This window comes from Molossus molossus, unplaced genomic scaffold, assembly GCF_014108415.1.
Source record: "Molossus molossus isolate mMolMol1 unplaced genomic scaffold, mMolMol1.p scaffold_m16_p_21, whole genome shotgun sequence".
In the NCBI taxonomy this organism is placed as follows: Eukaryota; Metazoa; Chordata; class Mammalia; order Chiroptera; family Molossidae; genus Molossus; species Molossus molossus.
The window spans coordinates 21,574,778-21,587,388 of NW_023425357.1; the positions used below are offsets into that span (position 1 = coordinate 21,574,778).

The 12,611-nt window shown below is 38.7% G+C and overlaps 1 protein-coding gene across 2 annotated transcripts in view; it reads right to left on the bottom strand.

Annotated features, from left to right (window-relative positions):
- The window catches only part of USP10 (ubiquitin specific peptidase 10), a 73,823-nt gene that overhangs the window by 35,421 nt on the left and 25,791 nt on the right, over positions 1-12,611 (bottom strand). For both annotated transcript variants that reach the window (XM_036274998.1, XM_036274997.1), the window contains exon 2: positions 6,672-6,740. In XM_036274998.1, the coding sequence (XP_036130891.1) occupies positions 6,672-6,740 (69 nt within the window). The remainder of the gene's footprint in view (positions 1-6,671; positions 6,741-12,611) is intronic.

Below are 12,611 nucleotides of genomic sequence, written 5' to 3' on the forward strand. Positions count from 1 at the left end.
GTGTATATGTTTCTTTTTTAACTTTTGAGCAGAGGTGGGGAATGTCTGGCCCACTGGCTGTATAAGGTGCTGCCAATGTTTGTTCTGCTGTCTAAAAGAACCCCCCACAAACACTAAATCTCTCCTCTGATATCTCATTAAGACACCAAACCACTGAGAATAACTGTCTTAATTCTATTAACCCCTACACACACACACACACACACACACACACACACGTACGTGCATGTGCACCTACAGCCTATACTGTGTCATCCTGGGCTTCTAGTAGCTGGCTGTGGTCTACATGTTGCCTCCAATGATGAGAGTCTGGAAAGTTTCAAGAACAATTAGTAGTCTCTCCCTATTATGAACACCAATAACATGATTATGAATGGGGTTCGAAGCATAATTATTCATAAGCTGACCGTATTTTTTCCACTTGGAGAAATTCATTTTTAAATCACCCTGGCTTTTAAACTACAGCACAGCTTTAAAAAAGACATCAGTTACCTTTAGAAAATGTATAAAGGCCTGCCTCATTTTATTGCACTTCATTTTACGAATGTTCTTTACAAATATTGCAAAGATAATATATCAACATTGAGGTAAGACCCTCCACCAGCAAAAAAATTATTACCCACTGAAGTCTCAGATAATGGTTAGCGGTTTTTAGCGATAAAAAAAATGTTTCTTGCCCAGCCAGCGTGGCTCAGTGGTTGAGCGTCGACCCATACACCAAAAGCTCGCTAGCTCGATACCCGGGGTCAGGGGCCATGCCCAGGTTGTGGGCCAAATCCCCAGTGGGGGCCATGCAGGAGGCGGCCAATCAATGTTCTCTCTCATTTATGTTTCTATCTCTCCCTCTCCCTTCCTCTCTTCTCTAAAACCAATAAAAAAAAAAAATTCTTTAAAAAAAATTTCCTTGTTAATCCTCATCAGAGGATATTTTTCCATTGTTTTTTTTTTTTTTTTGATAGAGTGGAAGAGAGAGAGAGAGAAACACGTCAATGTAAAAGAGACACACTGATTGGCTGCCTCCCGCGAGACCCCAACCAAGGCGGAGGATCAAACCTGCAACCCAGACATGCACCCTGAACCCGGAATCAAACATGAGACCCTTCAGTCTACAGACCAACAATCTAACCGCTGAGCCAAACTGGCCAGGGCAATAAAAAATATATATATTTTTAACCCTCACCAAGGATAGTTTTCCATCTATCTTCAGACAGAGTGGGAGGGAGGAAAGGAAGAAGATAGAAAGAAAAACATCGAGATGTTAGAGAGACACATTGATTGGTTGCCTCCTGCACGACCCCAACCAGGGCTAGGGCCGGGGACAAAGCACAACTGAGGTACGTGCCCTTGGCCAGAATCAAACCTGTGACTCTTCAATCCATGGGCTGAAAATCCAACCACTGAGCCAAACCCACCAGTGCTAATTTTTTTTGAATTCTCACCAGAGAATATTTTTCCATTTATCCTTCAATAGAGTGGAGGGGGGGAGCGAGCGGGGGAAAGAAATGTGAGAGAGACACACTGATTGGTTGCCTCCTGCATGACCCCAACCAGGACTGAGGACTGAACCGCAACCCGCAACCAAGGTACGTGCCTTTGACCAGACTTGAACCCGCGACTCTTTGGTCCATGGGCCAATGTGCTAACCAATGAGCAAAATCAGCCAGGGCCAAGGCTAATTATTTTTTAATTAAGGTATATACGTTGGTTTTTTTTAGACAATACTACTGCACATTTAACAGACTAGTATAAACTTTCATGTGCACTGAGAAACCCCCAAATTCATGTGACTCACTTTTTACTACAATATTCACTTTGTCATGGTGGTCTGAAAAGGAGCCTGCAATGTCTGCCTTTATGATCACTCGGCTGAATTTGTTTCTTCTGATCTGTTAAACTATTGACCATCCCCTCTTGCCAGTGGCAAGTTTTCAAACAAGCAAACTAAAAGACAGAGAGAAAAAACTCTCAGCTGAAAGGAGCGATGCTTTTGTAGAACGATAGACTGTTTTGCCCGGCCAGTGTGGCTCTGTGGACTGAGCATAATTCCATGGACTGAGAGGTTCAGGTTTGATTCCTAGTCAGGGCACATGTCAGGTTGCAGGCTCCATCCCCAGTGTAGGACATGCAGGAAGCAGCCAATCAATGTTTGTCTCTCACATTGATATTTCTATCTCTCCCCTCCTCTCCCTCTAAACCAATCAATAAAAACACATTTTAAAAAAGACAGTGTTTTTTATATTTTAACATTTATATTTTTATAAACTATTTTTTATAAAATTGTTTTTATATTTTATATTTCCCAATTTTTGGTTTTTCATTTCTTGGCCCCAAGTAAAGAAAAGCATGCTTTATCAAGCTCCTAACAGCCAAAAAAGTATGTAAGAAATAGGGCTGGATTCTAATTTATGCCCCATGGTAGGAACAGTGCATGTAGGAGGTGCAATTATTTTACCTACAAGGTGAAAAGTCAAATGATTATGCAGAAGTGAGGTAACATCACTCATACACCCACTGATCCAACCACGAATCACCACATTAAACAGTCCATGTCCTATATGGTTATATTACTATAATACAAGCACCCAAACTGTAATAATTATATATTGAGAACAATAACTCAGCCCAATCATGTTAATTACCCTGTATTTCGCTTTTGTGGGTTATTGGACCACATGTGATTTTGATATACATGTTATACCCCACCCCCGCATTTAATGGATTCTCAAAAGCAAAAAAACCCAAAACAAAAAAACAAACATAAAAACCCAAATAGGCCCAGACATACTAAAATTTCTAATTATAAGTCATTTTGATGAGACACAGCAATTTTTTATGCAAATAAAGTCTGACATAACTTTACCACTGGCATCCTTGTATCTAGTAACGTTCGTTACACAATACGTATCACACCATACATTAATGATTTCCCAACATTTCTGTGAAGTAAATAAGCATTCTCCATTTTCAATTTTTTCCTTTAAAAAAAAGGAACAATGAGATGGAGGAAATTGCCCAAGACCATCGAGTCTGTTTAAGTGGCAGAGTGAGAAAGGAACCTAGCTCTTCAGGCTTGAAATATGGTACATTTTCCACTTTTATATCACCAGGAAAACCCAAGATTTTATTCTGACACTTACTTGCAAAAGAGACACTCACAAACCCCACACATGAGAAAAGCTTTCATAGCCCTGGCCGGTTTGGCTCAGCGGTTAGAGCGTCGACCTGCGGTCCGGAGAGACCCGGGTTCGGTTCCCGCTAAGGGCACGTACCTTGGTTGCAGTTTGTCCCCGACCCAACCAGGGCCGTGTGGGTGGCAACCACTCGATGTGTCGCTTTCACGTCGATGTTTCTCTCTCTCTCTCTCCCTCCCACTCTATCTGAACAAAATATCGAAAAAAATGTCCTCGGGTGAGGATAAAAAAAAAAAAAAAAGAAAAGCTTTCATAAAGCACAGAAGTTGGGCTTTATCACTTTTTAAAACCTTAATTGCAAAGAGCACTTTCAGATTGTGGTGTTCTGGCAGGTACCACCATATTTTACTGTGATTCAAAGACAGAAATTATTTAAAACTTGAATCACTGGTAGAGTATACAGAGTAGAACCTCAACACTAATGCTTGGGGAATATGGGATCTGATTTCGTGTTTCCTAATTAACTCTTTTCTTAGCAGAAAACACTAAACTTTAATCCTTAAATTCTACAGAATTCTAAAATGCATAGATATATCATATTGCTTTAGAAAATACAATATATAATTTAGTTTTCACTACATTGTGGCTCATATCCTTAGGTTCCTTAAAATCTTAACTATTAACATCAATGAATACAGGAGATAGAGATGGCACTCAATTATATTTATTCATTTTCTAAAATGAAAACTGATATTTTGTTTCTTTTTTCTAAAATGAAAGAGAAGAAAATAAGTAACAAATCTTTCTTACATCTCTAAGCTTAAATAATGCTCTCAATATATTCTCATTTAATCCCACCTCCATAACTCTAAGAATGTTTTAGAATCCAAAAAGCCAAGGTGAAGAGTAAAGAACTTGCCAAGGAAAAAAAAAAAAAAAAAGAGCTTGCCAAGGTCATGTGTAAGTGCCTATCCAGACCCCAACCCTGGCCTTTGACTCCTAGTCTAAGGAATTAGCTTCTCCTGCCCCATTTTACCAAATAAAACACCACCATACATAAATATTTAACATACATGCAATTGTACAACTGTACATATTTATCAAGGGACCTAAAATTAAGGGATCTAAAGGCCAGTTAGGTTTCATGAAAAGTTAACTAAGATTTTACATGATAGACTGTATACTTCTCCCTCAGTTTTCCTTTTCAATGCAATTTCAACAGTTTTAATATTTAAAATATAAATCTGAAAAAATGTTCTAGGTAAGTTTTCATTAAACTAAAACAGAAACCATTAATCACATAAAGAGTGAACATAAAAGGAGACCTGAATGAATGTAGAAACATACCACAATCATGTTTAGGAAAAGTATCATAAAAATGTTCATTAATTCTCCCACAAATTAATCCACAATTTTAATACAATTCTAATTGAAATGTCAATAGGAATTTTCATGGAACTTGAGATGCTTAGCACAAATTCCTAAGAAGAGGTAAGAATGAAGGAGAGCCAAAATAATCTGTAAGCATTAGAAGAAAGTGTATGTGCTGGTGGAAGACTGATGATAGAGTTGTAGCAATTAAAACATATGTATTGATAGAGAGATAAAGCAAAAGACCCACAGAACAGGGGACCCAGAACCAACCAACTATATATGGAAATGTGACCTGACAGGGTGGCCCTACACCTAAGGGCCAAGTTCTCAGTAATGGTACTGGAACAACTTCTACTGCCACTGTGGAGGGGTTATTAGATTCCCCACCTCACACAGAGACAAAAATCAATACCCTAATTTCAGTTGTATCACCTACTAAAATTAAAACAAAAACCTTAAGACTTTTAGAAGGGAAAAAAAAATGTCTTTATTCCCTTAAAGAAGGGGAAAATTTCTTAAAAAAACAAAAATCCAGCCCTGGCTGGTGTGTCTCAGAGGTTAGAGTATCGGCCCATATACCAAAGGGTCTGGGGTTCAATTTCCTGTCAAGGGCATGTAGAGTCGATCCACAGCTCCTGTCGGGGTGTGTGTGGTAGGCAACCAATCGATATGTCTCTCTCTCCCTCCCTTCCTCTCCCCCCAAGTCCTTCTACTCTCACTAAAAATCAATGGAAAAATATCCTCAGATAAGGATTAACAAACAAGCAAAAATCCACATACCATGAGAAAAAAAGCCAATATAATTTGACAATGAAGTAAAGTTTTTTCTTTACCCAGAAAACAAAAGTACCACATACGAAGTTTAAGCCCTCATGCTAGAAAGAGATACTGGTAATATGCAAAACCAAAGATTAAAAATCCTATAAATCAGTAAGAAAAAAGACAAACTACCTGATAAAAAATATGGACAAGGGATAGAGATAGAGTATTTCACAACTGGAAATACATATCGCTAAGAGACATATGAAAATCATGAAACAGTGCTCAACTGTCTGTAATCTGGGAAATGTAAATTAAAACAATGACAACCTATTCATAACCCATCAAATTAACCAAAATTTTAAGTATGCCTATACTGAGAATTAGGCAAGATATTTTTGTTTTTAAATGAGACAGAGAAAAGTCTCATGCACTGCTGATGTTAAAAACCACTTAGAGAGTAGATTAGCAGTCTCTAGTAAAACTAAAGATGTTAACCGTTGCACAACCCAGCAGTTTCATTCCTAGAACAGATCCTGGAGAAACCCAGAAGAGCATGAGAAGACATAAAAAATATGTTTATTGCAACATTTTTGTAATAGCGGGAGAACTAAAGACCTAAACAGTCCTCAATAGAGAAAAGGGTAAATTGTGGTGTGTTCAATCGATTGTATTCAGCAATTAAAATGAAACAACAAGAACAAAATGCATCAGCATAGATAAATCTGAAGAACATTAACTTAAAATAAACAAACTACAAAATGATGAATATAGTATGTGACATTTCATATTAAACAATACGATGTACTATCTGTTGATATACACACAAAGTAGACGGTAAAAACCATAGTCAGAAAACAATACTTATCAATTTCAGCAAAGTCATTATTTCTGGGAAAGGGGGAATGAGATGAAAAAGGGGTATAATGGAAATTTCAACTGTATCTGTAATGTTTTGCTATTTATAAATGTTAATATTAGTCAAATCTGCTTGGTGGGTTCAGGCATTTCTCCTATTAGTCTCGCACTTTTCTGTACACTGGAATTCCTCATCAAAAAGCATAAATGAAAAGATCAAAACTAGCCCTGGCTGATTTGACTCCATGGGATAGAGTGGCCTGTGAACCAAAGGGTCTCAGGTTTGATTCCTGGTCAAGGGCACATATCTGAGTTGCAGGTTGAATCCCCAACCCAACTGGGGTCATGCAGGAGGCAACCAATCAGTATGTCTTTCTCACATCGATGTTTCTCTCTCTGCTCCCACCCCCACTCCACTCTATCTAAAAAAAAAAAAAAAAATCAATGTAAAAGTATCCCTGGGGGAGGATTAACAACGGAAAGATAAAAACTAAATCATAACTATTAACTATATCTTCACATATACTCAAAAACAAAGTTTTGTCTTACCTCAACTGAAAAGCGAGGAGTCACAAAGAACTGATTGAATTCATCAGGGCTAAAATCTCCAAAAATATACTGAAAAAAAAAAAAGAGAGAGAGAGAGAGAATCATTGATCACATAAACAATATAAATTATATACTTTCAGGAAAAAACAAACAAAAAAAACACTGTATATTAAAACAACTTTCTGAAATATTTGGGATAGAATCCCCAAGATCCTTTCTTAAACAAATCAAGTCTGTAAAGTGAGATTTCTAGGTATCATATTTTCCAATTACAAACAAGAAAATACTACTACGCCTTTTCTACAAAACTGTCAAAGAATACTCTGAAATTGTTAAAGCTTATTTTAAAACAGGTCAATTTTGTACAGCAGAGTCCTGCTTGCAGGAGAATTGTTTAATTCACAAACATTTCCAGTTGTTCCATTTACCTTTCTGCTGACTCATGTCACTACTTCCATTTCAGTTTTCTCTGCCATACATACTAAAGAAAAGCAGAAAATGTGGTTCAAATGGGAAGATAGGAAAATCCAAAAAAAGGAAAATACTAAAAATCTTAATGAACAATCTTTTTTTTTGTTTTTAATCCTCACCCGAGGATATTTTTCCATTGATTTTCACAGAGTGGGAGGAGGAGGGCGGGGGTGGGGGGGACATCAAGGTAAGAGAGAGACATTGACTGGTTGCCTCCCACATGCAGGGCTGGGGACAGAACCACAACCAAGGTACATGCCTTTGACCAAAACTGAACCCATGACTCTTTGGTCTGAGGGCCAACACTCTAACTGCTGAGCCATACCGGCCAGGGCTCAATGATATTTAAAAATAGGTATGTAATTTTTATCTTAAAAATGCACTGAAACCTGATGCACAGATAAACATATTATTTGATAGACACAAACCTAGTTGTAAACCCTCACTGTACAGAATTCTGAATGTGACTTTCTGGAAAAACAAACAGTTAAACTGCACAGAAGCAAGTTTAACAACTGCCTGGAAATTCATATTCTTCCTGGAACTTCAAGAAACAAATCACTGACAAAAATCAATGTGACTAGATTTCTACAAAAGAGAATCACTCACTAATTATTCATTCATTTAATCAATAACTATTTAGCACCTACTGAGTGCTATGCAACATGACTAAGAATAAAAATGGTAAAACAGAATTGTGGTTCCCCTGCTATAATGGAGCTGACAGACTAGTAATTCGCAGGAAAATATACAAGCATGTGATTAAAAAATAATCAGTAACCAAATATTATATGAATGGATATACCAATTATTATTGTAAATGTGAATAAATAACTCTCACAGCCTGTTGATAAGAATGCACTTATATTCTAGAGGAAAACATTTTTGAATAGCTCTTTTGCAGTTGCTACCAAAACTATAAATATATATTAAAAAACAAAAACATCTTGACATAATTTACTTCTTGACATGCAGAAGTCCACAAAGAAATTGTGCACTTGAAGGCGATGCTGTGAAGCTTCTTTTCCAGCCTGGGCCCAGCAGGATGTCTTTAACAAATGGTGTCAAGTCTGGCTGGTGTGGCTCAGTAGTTGAGCGTGGAACCATGCACCAAGAGGTCAAGAGGTCGCCGGTTTGATTTCCCTAAGGACACATGCCGGGGTTGTAGGCTCAATCCCCAGTGTGGAGCATGCTGGAGGCGGCCAGTAGATGTTCTCTCTCATCGATGTTTCTATCTCTCTCCCCCTCTCACTCAAATAAAAAAATCAATTAAAAAAAAAGGGTGTCAAGAAGGGCCATTCTACCATCACTGATGTAGTGACCCGAGAATATACCAGCAACATTCACGAGCTTTTTCAGGGAGTGGGTTTCAACCGCTGGCCACTCAAACAGATTTGGAAATTTGCTGTGTGGGAGAGGGAAACTCCAGATGTGCGCAGTAACACAAGGCTCAACAAAGATGTCCAAGCCAAAGGAATAAGGAATGTCCCATACCATCTCTGGACATGGTTGTCCAGAAAAAGTAAAAAGAATGAAGAGTCACCAAACAAGCTCTGTACACTGGCTACCTACGTACCTGTAGCCACTTTAAAAAATCTACAAACCGTTAATGGGGATAAGAACTAACTGCTGATTGTCAATTAAAGTAATAAAACTGCTAACAAAAAAAAAAGGTAATGATAAAAATAAAGCAGTCTCACAATTTAGAAATGTTCTTCTGAAATACTTTCATTATGAGCTGAGTTTACTCTGGTGGTCTTTATTATCTTCAACATAGGGGAAAAGCTTGTGTTAATTTCATTCAGGCACAATACCAAATAGAAGGGAAAGGTATCTGTGTGTGAAAACAAAGCAGCAGAAAGGTAGAGGTGAGATGTATGTAAAGAAGTGACACTGCTGACTGACATTCCTTTATAGTCCTACTGCAAACAGAGATCTAAGTCTAAACATAAACCTCAAAATTTACTCAGGAGAAAACGAAAACACAAGCCATAGGCTGGGAAAAAATATTCCTGATGATACCAAATGCTGGTTAAGGATGTGGAGCAACTGGAACTCTCTTCATGGCTGATACAGAAGCCAAATGGTACAGTCACTTTAGAAAATAGTTTGTCAGTTTCTTATAGTTATTTACCATACATATGACCCCAGCAATCCTACTCCTATGTTCTTACCCAAGTGAAATGAAGACCTAAGTCCACAAAAAACCTGTACACTGATGTTTACTGCAGCTCTATTCATAATCAGCAAAAACTGGAAACAATCCAAATGTTCATCAAGAGGTAGATGTGGTACATGTGTGCACTGAAATACTACTCAGTGACTCACAAGCATCATGCTAATTGAAAGAAGCCAGACTTAAAAGGCTACATGTTGTACGACTGCACTTACATAACATTCTAGGGCAACGGAAAACAAATTAATCGTTGTCAAGGTCTGGGAAAGGACTGATTACAGAGAGGCACAAGGGAACTTTTAGGTTAATGAAAACATTCATCACAGGGGAAGCCTATTGGAGAACTAGACCTTCCTAATTACCAAGGAAACACCCATAATACTAATGATTTCAGTCCTCATATAAGAATAGACACCAGCCCTGGCCGGTTTGGTTCAGCGGTTAGAGCGTCGGCCTGTGATCCGGAGAGACCCGGGTTCGGTTCTCGTTAAGGACATGTACCTCGGTTGCAGTTTGTCCCCGGCCCTGGTCGGTTGTGCGGGTGGCAGCCACTCGATGTGTTCCTTTCACATCGATGTTTTTCTCTCTCTCTCTGTTCCTCTCTCTCCCTCCCACTCTACCTGAACAAAAAATGGAAAAATGTCCTCGGGTGAGGATTAAAAAAAAAAAGGACACCAAAGACAAGTGAAGAAAAAATCAACAGCAATAGAGAATTAGTATGAAAAATGGGGGGGGGGGGGGGAGATTAGTAAATATAGCAAACACAAGAAAAAGAAGAGAACTTTAAAAAAAATTCTAATCTGTATCCTTAAAGAGATTCTGGCAGATAAAATAAACACAAACTGCCCCAAGAAAGGACCTATCAGAAAATAAGAAGTGCTCACAGAAATCAGAAAATTATTATATTTAAATTACTAAATTAAAAACTCAACTAAGAATCACTAAACTAGAATCACATTGTTTATTTAAATAAAGGGTATAACTATTATGGTAAAAGATCTCCATTTTATCTTCTTTTATGAATAAGAACCCTCTGTACTTTAATTCAGAATGTGGGAAAGACATAAAACTGATAACCATCCGGCCGGTGTGGCTCACTGGTTGAGTGTCGACCCATGCACCAAGAGGTCACCAGATCGATTCCCGGTCAGGACAATTCCCAGGTTGTGGGCCCAATACCCAGTGGGGGTCATGCAGGACATAGCCAATCAATGTTCTCTCCCGTCGATGTTTTTTCTCTCTCTCCCTCTCTCTAAAACTCAGTAAAGAACAAAAAAAATATTTTTAAAATAAAATTAAACTGCCCTGGCTGGTTTGGTTCAGTGGTTAGAGCATCGGCCTGTGGTCCGGAGAGACCCGGGTTCGGTTCCCGCTAAGGGCACGTACTTCGGTTGCAGTTTGTCCCCGGCCCTGGTTGGTCGTGCGGTGGCAGCCACTCGATGTGTCCCTTCACGTCGATGTTTCTCTCTCTCTGTCTCTTCCTCTCTCTCCCTCCCACTCTATCTGTACAAAAAATGGAAAAATGTCCTCAGGTGAGGATTAAAAAAATAAATAAATAAAATTAAATTAAATTAAACTGATAACCCAAATGTCCTATAGGATAGTTACGTTATTTTCTTTAGGTACATGTTCTTCCTGGAAAACTGAAAATAAAATAAAAATGAAATGCTCATTTAAATCATACTGCTAAAAACACTTTCTTATTTGAGTTCATATGCAGTCTAGTCTTTTTTAAAGAGTGATCTTATTAAGAGAACTAAAATTCCAAATAGTTTTATAAAATCTTGTCAGTAAAGAAGAAGAGGAAGAACTGTGACCCCGAGCTACTGAAACACACACAAGACTTACTGACTAGTTGGCTGAAAGCAACCTCACAGCCAACAGTCAGAATACTTAAAAAGGTTCCAGGGAGACTTTTTCTGGTTATTCCTCACAAATTATCCTACTATTTTCAATTATACTACTTTTACTTGATTATTTTTAAAGTATTATTTGAAAAAGTATGCTACAGATTTTAAGTGTACTTTTTTAAAAATACATGTTTTTAGTGATTTTTTAGAAAGAGAGGAAGGGAGAGAGAGATAGAAACATCGATGTGAGAAACATTGATCAGCTGCCTCTTTTTTTTTTAAATCCTCACCAGAGGACATTTTTCCATTTTTTTGTTCAGATAGAGTGGGAGGGAGAGAGAAGAAGAGAGAGAGAGAGAAACATCGATGTGAAAGGGACACATCGAGTGGTTGCCACCCGCACGACCAAACCAGGGCTGGGGACAAACTGCAATCGAGGTACATGCCCTTAACAGGAACCAAACCCGGGAATAACCGCTAGGGCGATCGGCTGCCTCTTGCACGTCCCCTACTGGGATCAAGCCTGCAACCCAGACATGTGCCCCAGGAATCAAACCGGGACCTCTCAGTCCATGGGACGACGCTCAATCCACTGAGCTACGCTGGCTGGGTGAGGATTAATATATTTTAAAGTTGATTTATAAGGAAAAAAATATTGTTTGAAGGGGAAAAAAAAGGATGAAAATTATTCTGTGCCTGGTGACACAGGATTTAAAATCAATGGGGAAGCCCTGGCCGGTTTGGTTCAGCGGTTAGAGCGTCGGCCTGTGGTCCTGAGAGACCCGGGTTCGGTTCCCGCTAAGGGCACGTACCTCGGTTGCAGTTTGTCCCCGGCCCTGGTTGGTCGTGCGGGTGGCAGCCACTCGATGTGTCCCTTTCACATCGATGTTTCTCTCTCTCTCTCTGTTCCTCTCTCTCCCTCCCACTCTACCTGAACAAAAAATGGAAAAATGTCCTCGGGTGAGGATTTAAAAAAAAATAAAAAATAAAATAAAATAAAATCAATGGGGAAGAAAATGCCACTGACCACATAATAGGTTTGCCCGGTAAGAGCAGAGTGAGGTATAACATAGGACAATTAAGTTTGCATGGGAGACTACATTATAGGAACAAGTAAGTGCATTTCCAAAGCCTGGTGCAGGGCCTGGCACATACAGATAGATGCTCAATAAACAGGGGCTATGAGAAGACAAAAGAACGTGCTTGAAGTTCCTCTGTCAGCCACACTGTATTTGGAAACGTTAATAATAAGTCATCATTGATAACTACTCTTCTAATAACTGTATCAAATACAGTAAGTCAAAGCTGGAACGTGCTCTAGGTTTTAAGCAACCCCCACCAAAGGTAGAAGAATAATGGAGTCAAGAAAGCTACATCAAGTAGTCCTTTCCCAGCTGCTGCAAACACCCACAGGAAAGGCCTGCAGTCAGGGGAACACACCAC